Source organism: Neovison vison, chromosome 6, assembly GCF_020171115.1.
Source record: "Neovison vison isolate M4711 chromosome 6, ASM_NN_V1, whole genome shotgun sequence".
Taxonomy (NCBI): Eukaryota; Metazoa; Chordata; class Mammalia; order Carnivora; family Mustelidae; genus Neogale; species Neogale vison.
In genome coordinates this window covers 91,926,567-91,946,220 of record NC_058096.1, presented here as the reverse complement: position 1 = coordinate 91,946,220, position 19,654 = coordinate 91,926,567, and the positions used below count along the sequence as shown (strand labels likewise).

The 19,654-nt window shown below is 35.7% G+C and overlaps 1 protein-coding gene across 2 annotated transcripts in view; it reads left to right on the top strand.

Moving 5' to 3' along the window:
* Positions 1 to 19,654, top strand: part of ZBBX (zinc finger B-box domain containing) — a 124,186-nt gene that overhangs the window by 9,263 nt on the left and 95,269 nt on the right. The window contains exons 1-5 of one of the 2 annotated variants that reach the window (XM_044255098.1): positions 104 to 171; positions 4,552 to 4,665; positions 7,188 to 7,278; positions 13,767 to 13,815; positions 14,702 to 14,811. In XM_044255098.1, the coding sequence (XP_044111033.1) occupies positions 104 to 171; positions 4,552 to 4,665; positions 7,188 to 7,278; positions 13,767 to 13,815; positions 14,702 to 14,811 (432 nt within the window). Of the gene's footprint in view, positions 1 to 103; positions 172 to 4,551; positions 4,666 to 7,187; positions 7,279 to 13,766; positions 13,816 to 14,701; positions 14,812 to 19,654 lie in introns of those variants that run through there. The other variant, XM_044255099.1, reaches the window with a different exon arrangement.

The following is a 19,654-nucleotide window of genomic DNA, read 5'->3' as shown; positions in this document are numbered from 1 at the left end:
ATAATTCTTTTATCTGTTACTTTTCCAGAAGTTTTTGCAAATCACAATGATTTTTATTTACTATTAAGACAGTGGGGAAAAAAAAAACCACACAACAGTGATCATGAACTCCAAAGATTTTGTAGTTCTTCCTTGGGGAAAACCTGGAAATTCTGTAAAGCTGAAATACAAGTAAGTGTGTATTTATTACTTAAATAGAAATAGTTGATAACATTTCTGTATGTTGTAATTTTAAGTATTCTTTTTATATGAGGCAGTTTAGACTTAAATTTGTGAGTTATTCTCTCCATTTTCTTTACCTTGGTGTATTTTTATCTATAAGAGAGTAGATTTGACATATTATAAATCCAAAATAGTTTTTAAAATAAGGACTAAAATTCTTTATGTCACAAAACTGAAGTGAGAAGTTATAAGTAAAATCTGGATTTGTTGACTATTAAAGCCATCTAACAAAGTTATAAATAGTTTGTAGCCCTTGTTTAAAATTAAAAGGAATCACCCTGAAGAAACTGAAAGACATTGAAATTTAGGGACACTATTGGGCCAAGAGATCTTAAACCGAGAAGGTACTAACTATCCCAGCACTTTGCCTACTAAGAGACAGTGTATTAAATTCACCTTTCTTAGGAGGGGCACCTTCTGTCCTGGATTGCAGTGTGGATGCATTCAACTAAAACCAAGCCATTTTGGGTATCCTGGGAATTTCATAACATGGCAGGAATACTGGAAATGTCAATATACTGTTTCCCTTTGAGGTCATCTAGAGTCACGGGAAATTGCCAGGGCCTTCCTTTCAAGTATCAATAAGGGCCAGCTGGTTTGGATTCGGGACAGATTGTAGACTTTTAATTTTAGTTTTGAGTTCCATGGATGAGATCAATAGTCCTATGGTTATTCAGTGTCTTCAGAGCCTTCCTAATTCTTCCTTCACTTTTGAGATACTGTGTGCAAGAGCACGTGTAAACTGGAAGATGCTACACAAATATTTGGAATTCCCAGCACAGTTGACCCTTGAACAACACATGGTTTAGGGGCACTGACCCTAAATCACTAAAGCACATAAAAAAAATCCATGTATAACTTTTGACATCCCCAAAACTTAACTAATAGCCTACTGTTGAACAGAAACCTTATGGATAACATAAATAGTAAAATAACACATATTTTGTATGTTGCATGTTTTATATACTTTATTCTTTCAATAAACTAAGCTAGTGAAAACAAAATGTTATTAAGAAAATTGTAAGGAAAAGACAACAGTACTGTACTGTATTTGTAAAAAAAAATTTGTGTGGAAGTAGACCCATACAGTTCAAACCCCTCGATTATCTGTATTAGTTTTACTATTTTTTTTTTGGTGGGAGGGGAGCTATCCAATTGCTACTATTACCAAATTTGCTTTTTTTTGTGTAAAAAGAAAATGGGGCATACAAAATTTGATTTTGGTCATATGTTTCCAGTCTGTTTTTATATACCTATAAACCATTTACCCAAACATTTATTAAGTGCATGTGTTCTATACACTGTGCTGGAGAATGGTGAATATGAAAGTAAGAAGACAAAACCTTTGCTCTCAGGTAGCTTGTAGAGGATGTAAATGGATAAAATCACATTTATGAGATAGTGTGAAGTGTAGTGTGATGAGAAAGCACAGTGGGCTGTGAGAACATGGTCTAAACTACTGGATTAGTGGGGAGGAGGTCTCCAAGTTTCCTCTGAATGATGCAGTTAGTTGGGTAGTTACTGGGAGAAACTTGGACAAAAGCACAAAGACCACATAGTCTGGAAACTTTCAGACACATCCAGTGATGTATGGAACAGAGACTTATAGAGCAAAGTTGGAGAGAAGGACAGGGTTGTATAGATAATAAATTAATCTGTGTGCCACACTAAGGAGTTTGAAATTTATTTTGGAGGTATGGTGGGGGGGATCACTGTTCCATGGCCTGCAGGTCTTCCTGATCCATCCATGATCAATAACCTATAGAAGCTATGACAGGAACACCCACTCTATGGTAATTGCTCTGGAGATCCATTTGTTCCCCTTTCCTTTTTGTCCCCTGTTTTCATTTGATACTGTCTTAATGATTATCTTAACCTTGTTTGATGTATTGGTGCTCTCCAACACTTATTTTCCTCTTTCTCAACCTCTAACTCATTTCATCAGGTTGTTTCTGGCCCTTGGATTTGGTGGGTTGACCTGGTCTCTGCAGGATCAAACCTAGTTTTCCTCAGTGGTCCTGCCTGCCCTCTGGCTCTGAGTCTAAGGCTGTCTCCAGAAGAAACCCTTGTCTTGTTTCACAACCATAACACCATAACATTCCATCAACTTGACCACTTGGTCAGTAAGCTAGTCTTTTTTTTTTTTTTTCCCCCATTCTCATCCCTTTCCTCTACCACAGTGGGGTCTTCAGAAACATTAAATGTTTTCTAAGTAAGTGAGTAACACAATCACATTTGTGTTCTTGAACCCTTTTTCTGGAAGCCATGTGAAAAGTGTTCTGGGCCATTGAGACTTTGGCAGGGAGACCAGCTCAGGTATCAGTCCTGAACTGTGTCCCCATCCGATACCAAAGTGATCTAAGCATCATTATCCTTCTGGTTGCCCGAGTAAGAAACCTAGGATTATCTTAGATTCCTTCTTTGTACCTTCCCTGGTGAGTCAACTGCTTCTGGTCAGTCTCCAAGTCCAGTTAATTTTATTTCCTCATTTTTCTCAAGTGCTCCCATTTTTCTCTCCACTGTCTCTATCCAGTCAGACCAGCGTCATCTCTCTATTATTAGGATTACCAAAATAGTCTCCCAACTGGCTACCTTGCCTTGCCTTTGAGCCTTGCACCCTCTAATTTCCCATTCTGCAATCAGAGCGATCTTTCTAAATAAAATGCAAGTCTGATCAATTCTCTTAAAATCCTTTGGTGAGTCTCATTGCTTGTAGAATAAAAATTCTTGTCATGGTCTACATGGCTCTTCATGATCTGGCCATTCTCCACCTCAGCAGTTCCATTTCTTGCTACTTTTCCCATCCTGCACATATGCCTGGTTAAGTGGAATCTCTTGCTTCTTGACCCACACATCACCTGTATCCACTTGTGCTCACACTTTTCTTTCTTCCTGGAACACTGCTCTCACCATTTCTCTTTGACTGGCTAGGTCCTTTCATCCCTTAGGGCTCAGCTCAGACTTCTCTTTCTCCTGGAACTGCTCTTATAGGCCCATCGGCTGGGTATGTGCCCTCTGCCCTTTCTGTGTGTTCAGGTACTGACAGCACCATGATATGGTATTTCAGTTACCTTCAGGCATGTCTGTGTTCCTATGTGTGCTGGAAGCTCTACTGGGTCTCATCCCCTTTCACGTACTGTCACATATCCTGTGCCTGTTTGTTCTGGGGGCTGAAATACTCCTTGTGGAGCAGATATAACGAAAATAGTGCCTCCCTCTCAGCATCTTTGACAGCTTCTCTGAACCCTCGGGCAGCCTTTGCCTCCTTTCACTTTCTGTTTATCTCCCTGGATAGTGTACACTTGGGCATGAATCTTTGGCCCCCTTGCTCCTTGGTGACTTCATCTATAAATTTGTTCCCTTTTCTGATCTCCATTATTCTTATTTTTCAACTCCTCACCATTAAATCCTTGGGTATGCACACTGCCTGAATATGGACAATCATTAATGTAGTAATAAAGGAAGAAATTTAAACTCATGATAGATAATAAAAGCTAGAGAACTAGGTTGGCATAGACCTATGGAAGACGGAGTCAGTGACTAATACTGACAAGAGATGAGAACTGTAAAATGAAGAAAATGGCTTGTGTCAAAAGTTTGATGAGCTTCAGGTATTATTATCAAAATCTCTTGCATAGGAATCTCTAAGATGGCTCCTCTCTTTCTTCAAAAAGTTCTTTTCTTATTGTCTTCCTTCAGAGGAAACAATAGGTGGTGTTGGCCCAGTTCCCATTCAGTCCTTTTGATGGCTCCTATACCGAGACCATCAATAGATGCCTTCTTCCTAATAGGCCCCAAACAGGCTCTGCTCTTTTTTTTCTTTGTATTGTACTTATACAATACAATAGAGGTAAAAATTTATTGAAGGTTTCTAAGATGATCAGGTCAGCAAAAAATGCGTATTCTGTCTATGAAGAAAAAAAAATGGTTACTTTAAACCATATGCCTCAAACTATTTGAATTCTTTAGAGGAAAGACAGTATGAAAATTAGAACATATTTTTTTCTTTTGCATTCTATTTGTATAGCATAGATATTTTGTGCATATGTGAAGGCAAAGTTCATATGGAAAGTGAATTATGATTTGAAGCATCTAACACTGTAATAGGAAAAACAAAAATTTGAGATTTGAAGAGATGTATACATCAAGGAGAATGTTAATGGAAGTTATTGCTAACTTGAGAAACCATATTTCACAGAATGCAAAGGAAGTAGTTAGAATACCTTACACTTGCTGTAGATAATTTTAATTAAAGGCAAAAGATGTTATAAAATTATTTTGTTTGTTTGTTTACCACAAATGAATGTTCTGTGTTTATCTCTTACTCAGAAATGCTCAGGAACTGAGGATGGAGAAGGTCCAATTAGAACTGGAGAATCAACAGATGGAAAAGAAGCTACAGGAATTCCAATCAGCCCGGAGTAAAGAAAAGGAAGAAAGAGAGTAGGTTACATTTTTAGGGAATTTGAGAGGAATAAACTGACTTGGGTAAAGAATTACTTCATATATTAATATATCATTCCAAAAAAGAGCTGCCCTGAATGAATAATTTCTGGCTTTTCCTGATGAACAAATAGTATTAAATTTCTCCTACTTTTTCTTTGTGTCTTTTATGATGTAAGGCATGTTGCTTTTGAAAATTACCATTACTTCTGGGGCACCTGGGTGGCTCGGTGGGTTGGGCCTCTGCCTTTGGCTCGGGTCATGATCCCAGGGTCCTAGGATTGAGCCCCACATCGGGCTCTCTGCTCGGCGGGGAGCCTGCTTCCCCCTCTCTGCCTGCCTCTCTGCCTACTTGTGATCTCTGTCTGTCAAATAAATAAATAAAATCTTAAAAAAAAAAATAAAATCCCACCATTACTTCTGTTTCCTTTGGACCTTATTTGGTCTTGCACTTTCTTATTTCTCTTTTTACATGACTTGTGAACCATTAAAGTCTGGGATGTTTAGCACAGAAATGCAGAAGTTGGCCTTTGCTCTCATAAAGCTGCCATCCATAGGAGACTGTGTTTGTGTTTAAGGTCATTTTTACTTAAGATAAGACTTTGTGGGGACAGGAGTTTATATGTTCATCTATAAGAACCATTCAAACCCTCAAGTATGTTTAAAATATTTTTAGACAAATATGTTTTAGCTGAAATTTTATTAATGAGCACTCTCTAATATTGTACTCTGTATCTATACTAATTTTACTGGATATTTTCCTTTATTATAAAAATAATAAGCATAGATTACAAAAGTCAAACAGAGCTGATGGTTATGTAATGGAAATTATTTCTTTTTAGGCTGAGTCTCAGACCATTTGTAGCTCTGCTTTTAACAATTAAGTTTTTTTCCCCCACAAGTATCTTATCTTTGTGTAAGCCTGTGTGTGTTTGTGTGTGTGTATTTGTATGAATGTGTATTTGTGTATTTCTCACATATCTTTTACATTTTTACAAATGAGGTTATCTATAAAATGATTCATACCCTATTTTTTTACTTAATACATCTTAGCATTCTTGCCACATCAGCATGCAGTTGATCTCATTCTTTTAAAGGCCACATAATATTTCTTTGTGTGTTTTTCAGATCTTTATTAAATTTTCTCAGTTTTGAAGTTGTAAGTGCTACTGTGAACATGCTTCTATGTATATTTTTGCTGACACATGCAAAAGTATCAAAGGGTTAAATTTTAGGTCAAAGTGTATGTGCAGTTTACATTTTAGTAGAAACTAGGAATATTGTCTTTCAGATAGGCTTCAAAAATGTATAGCTTTCTCCTACAAGGATAATAGTGCATGTCTCATGTGCTTTGGCTGGTACTAAATCTCACCAGGCTTTTTGTATATTAAATTTGCTTTTGTTTGGTCTTATCATATATCCAAGTGATATCATCAAATATCCATGCAATACCTTCTGAACCATTAAATAAAATTCAAATGTTTACTCTAGCGTCAGTAGTATTTATCTTTAGAATCTGATTCTTTGAAAAATATTCATGACATATGCACACACCTTTTCTAATAACAGATTAATCAAGGATCTCAATGTTCTATGTCATCCCAGGTGATAAAGTATATTGTATATTTTGATACTCCTCTTTTAATGATCCAATGAACTTAGTTTGCACTTCTCAATGGCTCATGAAATATTTGTGAATCAGAGTTCCTGAAATCAGCCTCAAGAGAGAGTTTTCATTAGCAGAGGAACCTTTTCTAGATGGTTTTAAAAATGTTTTAAGGCTTGACTGAGTTTTCAGAAGAGGTAAGTGTTCTTCTAAGGTCACATAGATAGTAAATGCCACTGCTAGAATGAGAACTTGCCACTCACTGGTCAGGAAGATAGAAGTCTAATGTTCTGACCTTGACTTTATTATTTATTGTCTGTGTAACCTTGGGGAAGTTTTTGTCTCATTATTTTTTAAGTGAGAATTGGACTTCTGCCCTGCTGACTTCAGAAAATTTTGTGAGTTTCAAAAGTGCTTTGAAAACTGGAAATTAAACAGTTTGCCTTCTTTCTCATCTCTGTTACCTTTCAACGTGGGAACTAATTTGTAGTCTTATACATGGAATTCATCACTAGTAGATCTGCCAAATATTTTGGGTATTATTTTGCTTCCTTTTCCTCTTTACATTTGTAGACACTTAAATTTTAAAACTGTACAACAATCTGTAAAGTTTCCTATAAATCAGTAAAGCTATCTTTAATCATCATAAATGTCTAAAAAATGAAATTCTTCATCTGTGTTTGGACATTTTACTTTTATTCATTTCTTCTCAACAGTTGCAAATATGGTAGAGCTATATTTTGGAATTGCTGAGGATATCATGGCATTATTGATATTTCATTTTCATTTTGTGGTGGTCTGTTACATGTTAATGATTGAATATCATTTCTTGAAACAGGGAAAATATATTTGTTTTCATTAAAAGGAGCAATGTATTTGGTAATTACATTTCATCTTCTGTTTATATATATTAAAGGTCAAGTGGATATCACTGGAAATCTGGACGAGTGGGAAAATTGGGTAATCAATCACACATGATGTCACAAAATAAAGGAAATATTATTAAGGTAAGAAAATACCATTTGCCTCTCAGGGAATTTACTCAGTGAAGAGATATAAATTAATTTTTCAGATCTTGTATCCCCTTCTATATTTAAGAAACCTACTATTTTTATTTTAACAACTGTATATTATTGGATTTTGATTAATTCTTATGGGATAATTTATAGCTTTCATTATTCAGATATATTTTGTTTTTCATCAACAAGATGATTTTCAAGAATTCACCTTGAATAGAATTTTTCTAGACTGATTTTTTTTTTAATACAGTTCAATCAGTTCTGGTTTCAAGTATGTGAAATACAACTATGTAGTTTTATATTAAGATGAAAACTAAGTTATTTGATGTAACAAAGGACAGACTTTTTTCTGCCTTCCTATAATCACATTTGCTTAATAGTATTTATGTTTTGCTTGAATAATCATTATTCATATAGTATTGAGTTTATGTGTGAAGATACCCAAGGAAAAAATGTTTTCAGGTTTCCCAGCTGTAGAATTGCTTTAGCTTTACTGTGTATTATAAAATATAACATTATCTTATATTTAAGATTAAAACAAGATGAGTGACTTTATGTAAGGAAAGCTGTTTTGTTTTTGGATTGTTTAGTACCAGATCCGTGACTTCGTAAGTCTTAACTTATATAGCTTTTTCTCTTTTATATACCTATCATTAAACTTTCTTTGGACCAGTTGGCATCTATAAACATCTTGCTTGATGCTTCTAACCTTTCTGTTTTCAAAAAAGCCTTTTATTTTTTAGTGTCATTCTCTTCCCGAGATATGTTTCTTTAATTTTTGGATTATAATCCACTTCCCATTTCTCATGATCTTTCTGAGATAGTGTTCCATGTTTTAGATGTTATTGAAATATAATATAATAAAAATGCTGACTCTATGATTATTGACTTATTTATTCAATAACAATTATTAAGTGCCTCCTTTGTCACATAGTGTATTATCCTTGTTCTCAAGAAGATCCTCATCTAATGTAAAAGATGACGTACATATGAGAATAGGAAAAGTCAGTATGTCATTTTTGTCATAACCATTTAGTGTATAAACCATCTGTGTTTGGGAAAAAATACTTGAGTTCTACAAATAGTTGAGAGTCTTCTATGTCTTTGTAAGGAAAAAATGATGAAATGTCAGGCCCCACAAATCTCATAATTGAGCCAGATGTGAAAGCATGGGGTTTAGGGAGCTCTGGAAGGTGGGGTTAGAAAGTGAGCTAGGGCAGGAGGGAATAACAGAGTTCAGAGTCTTTTCTTTCACTGTGGGAATGGAATTCCCTGACAGCTTTTGAGCAGGAAGACAGCAAGATTAAGGTGATGATTTATGATGGCTGATTTTGTTTAAATATGCAGGGCATTAGGAGTTTATAAATAGAGGATAGAATAAGTCATATTGAAACTATTTTCATCATGTCCCACATCAATAAAGAATGTATTTTGATCATGAACTTTTCTATACATGAACTTTTCATTTATTTATAAATAAAATTTATTTATAAATATGATAGATTACTAATATATCATGTGTATTATAAAACAAATTGTGGACATTATTTAAGGATGACACAAACTTCATTTCTACCTTCTTGTCTTTTCCTGAGCTCCCTCAGGCATGCATACATGCTACTTTGGAGGCCACTAATATAGATAGTAGCCTCCAAAGTATAAATAGGCAGAGAGACTATTTAGTAGAAGACTAGTAAAAGAATCTAGAGGTCAAATGAGAAGAGTCTAAATTAGAATGTAGCAGAAGAAATATGAAGGAAATCACGGAACAAAAAAAGCAGTGAGAAAGGAAAGGAGGAAGTCAAATGTATAACTGATATCAGGATGATTGACAATGAGGTAGAATAAAGAAAAGCTGAAAAAAATTGGGATTTAGAAATCCCTCCCTCCCTCCTTCTTTCCTTCCTCCTTTCCTCCTTCTGTCCCTCCTTTTCTTCTTTCCTTTCTTCTTTCCTCTCCTTTTTTTCCCAGCTCTACTGAGGTAACTGACAATTACAATTTTAAGATATTTTAAAGTATAACAGCATGATGATTTGATGCATGTATACATTGTGAAAAGATTTCACCCATAGGTATAATTAACCCATCTCTACCTCACATATTTACTCCTCCTCTTCTTTCTTTCATCTTCTTTCCTTCCTTCCTTCCTACCTTCCTTCCTTCCTTCCTTCCTTATTTTCTTTCTAGGACATTTAAATTCTACCTAGCAGATTTTGAGGATTAATATGCTTCCTAAGAATTTATAAAAGGGAGAAGAAGGGTATAAAGGATAAAGCTCAGAAAGGGCAGGTATGAAGGATAAAGCTCAAGGAATATGGAGGTAAAAGAGAACTTTAATATTGATAATCACTATCTATTTTATACTAGTCAACAGTTCAGCTGCTTTTTCCTGTTTTATCTCATTAAGTGCTTATATTGCTCTTGAGAGGCAGTTGTTACTTTTCCAATTTTACAGATGAAGTAATTTAACATCAAAAAAGTTCACTTGCCCAAGGTCAAGCGTCAGGGCCAAGATTTGGAATGCAGGCTTTCAAGCTGGTGCTAAGGTGATTTGCCAGCTCTCAGGTAGAGGGAGCTTGAGAAGAGGAAGAGTGGTAGAACTCAAGTAATGCAATTTCAGAGAAAATGAAAGTAAATGAGGGTGTTTTGACTGTGATTTTAGACCAGTGTTTCTCAACAGGGGTTAATTTTGCCCCCTAGGAGACATTTGGCAATGTCTGGAGACATTTTTAGTTATCACCACCAAAACGGTTTCAGGTTTTTGGTTAATGAATGTTAGTGGCTCCAGGCCAGGAGTGCTGGTATGCATCCTACAACATACTGGACAGCCTCGCCACCAAAGGATTACTTGGCCTAAAGTGTCCATGGTATCAAGGTCAAGAAACCCTATGTTCATCCATACTGACTAAAATCCTGACTCCTTTCATTAGCTCTGTGATTTTAGGTGAGTCACTTAACTTTTCTGAGCGTCTGTTATATTTGTAACCATACAATATTTGCTAACTACTTCACAGAGTTTTAAGCAATGTTAAGATTATTTGTGTAAAACCAGTTGTAACACTGGCTTAAAACGTTTGTGGAGAATTAGAATTGTTTAAAAACACTGAATTTGATTTGATATTAGATGGAAAAATATCAGTTGGTTACAGGAAGAAGGGTGGGTGGCAGTGAATAAAGTCTAATGTTGCAATGAGCATGAGAGTGGTGGGTGACATCTCAAGGATTAAACAGGATCAAAGAAAGACTTTATTACAGTTGACCCTTGAACAACACAGATTTGAACTGTTTAGGTCCACTTAATATGCAGTTTTTTTTCAATAGATGTATGTACAGTACTATAAGTGTACTTATAAGTCCTTATGACTTTCTAAATACCATTTTCTTTTCTCTAGGTTACTTTATTGTAAGAATACAGCATATAAACATATAACATACAAAATATGTGTTGATCAACTGTTTATGTTCTCTATAAGACTTCTAGTCAACAGTAGGCTATCAGCAGTTAAGTTTTGGGGGGCCAAAAATTGGTGCCCCAACCCCCATATTGTTCAAGAGTCAACTGTATATTGTTTATTATAATCAGAAATATGTGAGCCAGTTTGTAGCTGAGGGATGGGACTCACTAGTGGGGGAAATGTAGAAGATGCAAATGAGGAAGGTGCCAGTTGCTGGGGTGTAGTCTTTGCAATGATGGTTCCTTAGGTAGGCTTTGGCCAATGGAAGAAGGACACACTGCATCTGGTTAGAAAGACAGAAGACAAAGCAGGTGACAGTAAAGGTAATATTTTAGAGGTTTCATTTGACAGGAGGTGAGGCAGGAAGCTGTGGAAATATTTTAATGGGAAGACCTCAACATTTGTAGTAAATTTGAAGGCAGCATCATCTGCTTACAATAAGAGGGAGAGTGGGGTGAATGTGAGTCTTTCAGAATGGGGAACATTTGAGTCATGTGGGAGTCATGAATGAGGTTTAGCACAAAATGAATAAGTAGACTGCTGAAGAGCCATAAGAGTATGGATTTGTAGGGGACCCAGTCAGGATTATTTCATCACAATGGTAGGTAGCTAAAGGTAGAGGTCTAAGAGGAAGGAGGTAGGGTGATCATGTTTAACACCGAATAGCTCTGAGTCTGGGCTTTTGAAGGTGTGGCCTTACAGATTGCTGCTAGGTTTAAGGTTTGGTCATAATGGTCAGGTGGCTGAAGAGGCATTTAGATGTTCATAGTAGTCAGCATGGTGGAGGGTTTTCAGCATCAAAATTTCAGGTGAACATGGATATTGAAATCTCTATGATCATCACTCAGAACTGTGATGGAGAAAAATACTGAGCAGATTAGTCTAGTTCAGGTGGAAGAGGATCGTGAATATTAATGAAAGTGGACCATGGATGGTGAGGACCTTCAGTAGAGGCATCATTGCTGAATGATGAGATCAGAGCGATATTCTGGAAGCAGGACTGAGGACCAAACAGGGAGAAAGATTTTCTTCTCTCCTGGTGAGTACAAGGGAGTAGAAATGGAGCTAGTTCCTCTGGAGAGTTTTTTAGAGAAGCTTGTGTCTGAAGCAAGGTGAGTCCCATTAATGGGAACTTTTGCAAGAGATGTTTTTAGGAAAGGTTTAAAGTCATAGGATAAATGACTATTTAATAAGGGCTCTATGGACTAGCAGGAAACCAGGATATAAGGACAATCAGTAGAAAATGGAAAAAAGTTATGTAGCTAATTGTATTAAGAATAAGAATATTTGAAAAAGTTGCTCATGGGAGGATGTAGGCCCAGCGTGGCAGATTAGGGCATTGGTGCGAGTTTGGAGGCATTTGTCAATGAAAAGAGGCTGATGATAGCATAGTCTGACTCCCAGGGCCCATATGATATGTCTGTATAGTACAACCATTAAGCTTCCTTGACCCTCAGTGTACCCCTTCAGTATTCTCTGGTGGAGGCATAAGTCGGTTAATAAGCATAGGCTTCAGGATACCAAATTACTGATGTTTTAGATATACATGTATGTACATATACATACATACATGTACATATGTGTATATACATGTGGTTGTGTGTGTGTATGATGTAATGTGTGTATCCCCGGTCCAACCCTACCTGACCCTAGACTCTTCCAAACAGATGAAAATCAGACTTGGGAGGAAATTCTAGCTGCCTAAAAATAGCAGCTAGCAGTTTGTTCACTGAAATATTTTTATGCAGTTTGAATCATTTGAAGAAAATGTGACCATATTTATAGAGCTGAAAAATATTTACAATAATAAAAACAAATTATAAAATTTCCCTAATAATGGGTTCAATTTGTTTTGGCATAGCCATTCTGCCCAGGTTGCCTATAACCACCTTGACCATGTTGCAATTCAGATGTATAATTAAGGTAATATATAATGGATAATTTTGTTATGAAAAATGAGATTAAATTATCTGTAACTTGTATAACATTTTCAGTATAAAAATAAGAGTGTGATTCACATAAAAGTTGATTATTTCAATCCCATTTTCTTTTCTGCTGTGTTTGGTACATAGCATCTGAGCAGCTACTTGAAGAGTGTGAACAAAAAATGCCCGTTTGAAGCAAAACCACTAGATTCACTGAGAATAATTATGCTTAAATTTTCAAAGATGACTGCAGTTGGTACAGCCGTCGACATAGAGGCAACAGTTGTTCTCATATTCTCATGTACAAATTGGGCAATTGAGCATGCAAATTGAAAATTGAAAACTAGGCATGAATTGACAGGGTCTGTGGAAATGTGCACCATTCCTCCATGCTCATTTGTGTACTTTGAATGTTGGTTTTAATAAGACCAAGGCAAGTATATACAGTTAGTGAGTCCATTTTATGTCTTAAAATCTTAAGATCCAAGGATTTTAAGTGACGATTTGAAGCACCTAAAGGCAAATATTTTGTCAATATTTTGTCTATAACTTCGGACCGTCAGGGATCACAGCTAATATATTGAAGGTTAAATCTATGATGCTTAAACATGTGGTTCTCCAAATTAGACAAATAAGATAATATTGGCTTCTACAGTTAGGTAAGCAGAGTGGCTCAGTTAGAATTCAGTTTAGATTTAGTCTGTACAAATATTAGACTTTGTGTGTTTCAGAAAGATCAGAGATAGAAAAGGCTTACTGAGCCTTTACAGTGTTTGAATACTAGTGCTTTCCTAAAATAGTTTCATGAGGATATATAACTATTATTGTTCAAAACATAATTTATGGCATGTTTTTAAAAGTGGTTTAGTTATTGCCCAAAGTTCCTTTTTTTTGGGGGGGTATTTGCTCTTCCTTCAAAGTTCTATATAAGTTTTAATCATGATTTTCTATTAATTTTATATTGTTCTCTCAAATGTTTGTTTTGCTCAAGATGCACTGAAATTTTATGGCTCTCTACCATTTTTGTTAGTAACTTAAGCATTCTTTGAATAAGAGAATATATACCTGACAAGTAATATCCATTTCATTAATACAGTTTTCTGCTGGAAAAGTGAAATTAAAATTACTGAAGGAGCAACTTCAAGGTAAACAGTTTACCACTGTGTTATTAGATGCTAAAGCTATAACTTTTCTTTTTCATTTGAAGTACATAGATAATTAAAGTGCTAGAATTGCTTGTGCTATATAATGATTCTAAAACCCAAAATGATGACTCTCATGTGAGGTTTTGATATTCAAATCCATTTTATTTATTTTGGGGGGAGGGCAGCCTTATTTTATGTTAAAAAAGTCAACTTAAAATATGAATATAATAATAACATTTTCCAAACTGAGGTCTTTGATAGTACTACTCTGTGACCTTACTTATATAATCTTTTAACCAGGAAGATAATTGAGCAGTATAAAATTATATATTTAAATTCTACTCTAGGAATCTAAAAGAATATTGAAAATAGTTTTATATTTAATTAATTATTTCAAAATAGCAAAACCTGAAAATCAATTTTGAATTCACAGTAAATCCAAAAGAAGTAAATTTTTTATAGAGGATAACTACATTTAATTTGAATGGATAAGATAATTTGGTAGAACAAATTCTAGAAATACATGTAACATTTATTATAGAAGGCTGTTTTCTGTGAGCTTCATTTAATTTAATCCAAAGATGGGACAGAATGCCATAGCAATTCTATCAAGAGCATAGTTTTTGACATTTTGTAATTTAACTTGTCTAATTCAAGTGAGTTTTAAGCAGGATGGATATGGGCATGTATGTGGGCCCTAAGGTCACAGGGGGCTATGAGGGAGGAGTATGGTTTCCACAGTTTACTGGGAAGAGGAGACTTGCCTGCACCCATTCTGACTGGGGAATTAATATTTAAATACTCTTTGAGAATTTAGAAATGTGCTTAAGTTCATTACTTTATCAGTCAGAAAACTAATTGGCCTGACATTTTTCTTTTCTTCCAGATCCAGTGAAACCACAACTTAATTATAAGATGGCCAATCCTTCTGAAAGTAAAAAATCCAAGATAAAAGGGAAGGTTTGTGGACAGTGTGAGAACAAAGCTGCTCTGCTGGTATGTGCACTGTAAAAAGGTCCTAGAACCTAACTTTCACATGGCCTCAGTCACCTCTCCCAAGTTGACCTGCTTTGGGAGCCAGATACTTTCCCTTCGCTGCTGTTGCTGAAGGGGAAGTGAGCATGACGCCCTGTTCAATGCACTGCATCTCATCCTCTCATTCCAGTTTAAGGATATCACCTTCCTCCTGTCCTCTCCCTCTTGGATCATGCCAGTCAGCACACAAACATGTTGTGGCACTTTCCAAAGCAAAACTACACCCAAAGTTCTTCTATGACCACCACATCTCCCTCTGCACCCTTGTTAGTAAAACTTCTAAGGAGGTGTGTACACTTGCTCTCATCATATTCTCTCTTCCTATTTTCTCTCTCTCTCTCTCTCTTTTTTACTGAGGTAGAAAGCACTTACTGTGAAATAGACATTAAATGTACAATTATAAGGCTTTTGACAGATGTTTACATCCCCGTCAAGGTAAGAGAATACCCCAGAGTTCTCTTATGACTTTTCCAATTAATTTTCACTACAAAGCCAACCGCTCTTGTGATTTTTAGCCATACCTTTAGTGACACCTATTCTTGAACTTTATGTAAATGGAATGATAGGGTATATATTTTTCTGTGTAAGGCTTCTTTTGTTCCACATAGGGATTCACCGATGTTATTACATTTATTAGTAATTTGTTCATTTGAATTACTGAGTAGTACTCCATTGTACAATATACCATAATCTGTTTATTCATTGACATACTGAATGACAGTTGGGTTGTTTCCAGTTTTTTACTACTGTGTTTAAGGCTGCCTTGGATATTTATGTGCAGGTCTTTTTATTTTTTCCTTCAAACAAATGATGTTTATTTTTTCTCCTTGAAAGTTATGAAGTGAAATTAAAAAAAAAAAAAAAAGCCCCCAAATGGGTTCCAGCGGTTCTCTAACTTCTCATTGTTGCTGATTTCGTGAACTTAAAAAAAAAAAAAAATTATGGCAAAATATGCCATAATTTAAAAGTTACCATTTTAGCCGTTTTAAGAGTACAGTGCAGTGGTGTTAAGTACATTCACATTGTTATGACGCCATCACCACCATCCACAGAACCCTTTCCGTCTTACAAAACTGAAACTCTGTACTAATTGAACAAAAATTCACATTCCCCATTCCTGTCAGCCCCTGGTAACCATCCTTCTCCTTTCTCATTCTACCTTCTGTCTAGGAATTTGACTATTCCAGGTGCTTTGTATAAGTGGAAGCTACTATATTTGTCCTTCAGTGCCTGACTTATTTCACTTAATGTCTTCAGAGCTCATCCATATGGTAGCATGTGTCAGATTTTCCTTCCTGTTCAAGGCCGAATAACATTCTATTGCATGTATATTCCACATTTTGTTCATTCATCCAACAGGGGACACTTGGGTGGATTCTACTTTCTGACTATTGTGAATAATGCTGCAATGAACATGGGTATAGATATTTGTCCCAGTTTCTACTTTCAGTTCTTTTGAGTATAGGCCCAAAAGTGGAATTGCAAAATTCCCACTCTTTCTTGAATGCTGTCTATTCAGAATTGGGTCTATGTCCTGCAACTGCTGCTATCAAGGTCACCAATGACATCCATATTCTTAAATACAGTGGCCAATTCTGAGTTCTTATCTTAATCTATCAGTAATATTTGATACAGTATTCCTTTTTTCTTTTGTGACTCTTCACTTGGCTTCCTCCAGGACATAATTCTCTCTTGGTTTCATTTTACTTTGCTAGCTGTCCCATCTCAGTCTTTTCTTGGTTTTCTGTATTCTAGACCCCTGAGTATTAGAGTGCCCCAGGGCTCAGTCCTTAACCCATTTCTCTAGTCCATCTATTTACTCTCTCTTTTTTTTAAAAAAGATTTTATTTACGTATTTGACAGAGATCACAAGTAGGCAGAAAAGCAGACAGAGAGAGAAAGGGGGAAGCAGGTTCCCTACTGAGCAGAGAGCCCGATCAGGGCGTGATCCGAGGACCCTGGGATCATGACCTGAGCTGAAGGCAGAGGCTTTAACCCACTGAGCCACCTAGGCACTCCCATCTGTTTACTCTTGATAGGTAATTTTGTCTACTCTCTTGGCTTTAAAGACCATCTCTACATAGATGATACCCAAATTTACATCTCTTGGGGTGCCTGGGTGGCTCAGTGGATTAAGCCTCTGCCATTCAGCTCAGGTCATGATCTCAGGGTCCTGGGATGGAGCTCCACATCAGGTTCTCTGCTCAGCAGGGAGCCTGCTTCCCCCCACCTCTCTCTGCCTGCCTCTCTGCCTACTTTTGATCTCTCTGTGTTTGTCAAATAAATAAATAAAATCTTTAAAAAATATACATCTCATATTCCTCTCCTTCCCCTGAACTTTTCCAACTCAGACTGCCTACTCAGCAGCTCACTTGGTTGTCTAACAGTAATCACTAACTTAGTGTGTTCAAAATTGAACCTTTAGTATCTCTCCAACATATTTTCTTCCCCACAGTCTCCTTAGAAAAATGGTCAATTCAGATGTTCCCTGCCCCAGCAGCCCTTTGTAAGGGAGGAACAGCTGAGTAGCCCTGAATTTTTTGGAGCTTCTCCATGCAACCACATTACATTTATTACCTCTTAATATGTACTTATGTGTTTATTTTCCACCTACCTATGTCAAGCTCATGAAAGTAGGGATTTAGTTTTGTTCACTGTTGTATGCCCACCCACCTAGAATAATGGTTGCAATTTAGGAGGCACTCAACAAATATTTGTTGAAAGAACCCATTTTTTTTCTGTAATAAAGACTTCAGATATATCTTCCTTTCAGTTAGTATTAAAAGTACTCTAATATCTGATGTAATTTAAAATATTATATGCCTTTGAGAAGTTTTCCCCCCAATAATTTAATGATTATAACAAATATTTGTAGATGACTGTAATGATACTTGTTATAGGTTTTGGAGAATGTGGCCTTCATCATTTCTGATTTGAGACTCTGTTACCGTCCTTATTTCATGGCAGTTTTAGTTGTTTAAAAGAGTTAGAATGCTGTAAGTCTGATAAAGAGATAATAGCAATATTAAATATAAAACCCTGGCTCTTGTACAATGCTCTTACTATTACATCATGCTGTCTTCTTATTTGATGTAGTGATGGACAATAATTTAAGAAATCTTTACAAATTGTGCCTATCCAGAAATGTTTTAAAAAATACAAACAATGTTAATATTCCTGAAGTTGGAAGTATGAAAGCTAAAAGGAACTTGCTGGCTGAACTGAATTGCTGAGGTCCACTGTTCATGATCTGAGCAAAGTATTTATGTAGGAGCTGTCAATATTTCTTGTGAATCCTGTTCTGTGTTGATCATTATTTAAAGACCATCAACTCTGAACAACATGACATACGTAGGTAGGTAAATTTGACCTGGAAATAAAGGATGATTTTCCAAAGAGAAGGAAAAACAAGAAGAGGACATTCCAGACAAGATAAATGGCACATGTCTTGTCTGGAAAGCAGATGAGAGTGATGATGTGTGCAGTGATTAAAAGGCTGATTTGCCTGAAAACTGTTAGAAATAGAAGCCATCATTTAAACCCCACATGGTCTTGAAGATTTTTGCTAAGATTTTAAGAAAGTATGTTGGTTGATTTGAAGTGAAAGTAATGACCCATGATTATTTGTCAAGCACCACAATAAGTTATTTAAAAATTCAAGTTAGGCATATCTAATGAAATAGACCGTGGTGATGGTGAGCTTAAGGTTATCTTTTATTCTTAGCATTCATCATTCTAGATGGTAATGCTGGTGTGTAGTGAGATTAAACCTTCTAATAAATTATGATAAGGCCTTCATCAGGGCCTTCATTCAGGGTAAACTCTATATGGCAAGTAGAGGTTAAGAGCTTGCGTTTTTGATGGTTTAAATCTTGACTATACCTTTTATTAGCTATGTGATCTTTAGAAAATGGCCTAATTCCTCTGTATTTTTGTTTTCTAATTTGTTACATTGGCATAATACATGTAGTATAGTCTATACCTCAGAGTTACTGAGAATAATGGTTAATGCATATGAAGTAGTTAGCATTGTGCCTGGCACATTGAGAGGAGACAGTAAATTGTGTGTTTTGTTGTTGGCACATTTTCATATCTCCTGATGCATTCACATACATTGATGGTAAAAATAAAATCCCAAACCTCCAGATTCCTTATTTTTATAAGAAATTCCAGTAGCTTTAGGCTGTTTGTACATGGCAAAAGTGAAATGGATCGTTAAAAATTACATATTAATTTGGCAAATGTAGATAATTTAATTAAACTCAAAGGGATTCTAAAGGCTTAGCACAACTGATCTAGGCTTGATCAAATTAAAAAGATATTTGCTAAAACTGCACTTGGGTATTCCATCATTGAAGAAGCATCTGTGGCGGAATGGGGTCCTTATCTACATTTTTAGTATGTTTCTGCCAGTTATACAAACTGCCTAAAAAGATTTTCCAGTTGGCGGTCATTTTAACCCAATTTAAATCCAAATATGCTTGTATAACAAAATATATAAGCTTACTCTGCAATTCCAGCTTTGATCTTCTAGTCTACAACATCCGTTCGGCTACTTTCATTAAAAATCTGTTGTTAACAAATACTTGGCTTAGAATTCAATGTTAAAACTGATTTTCAGTATTCTATATTACAGTGTAAAGACAGTTCCAATATGTCTAAAAAATTTATTAAAATATTAGCAGATATGTTAAAATTATGCAGCATACATTTGGAAATATGCATCAATACAATAGTACTGCCATGTGTATATGTGAAATTACAGCTTTATATTTGGTTGTGCACTTAAAAATTATGGATCCAG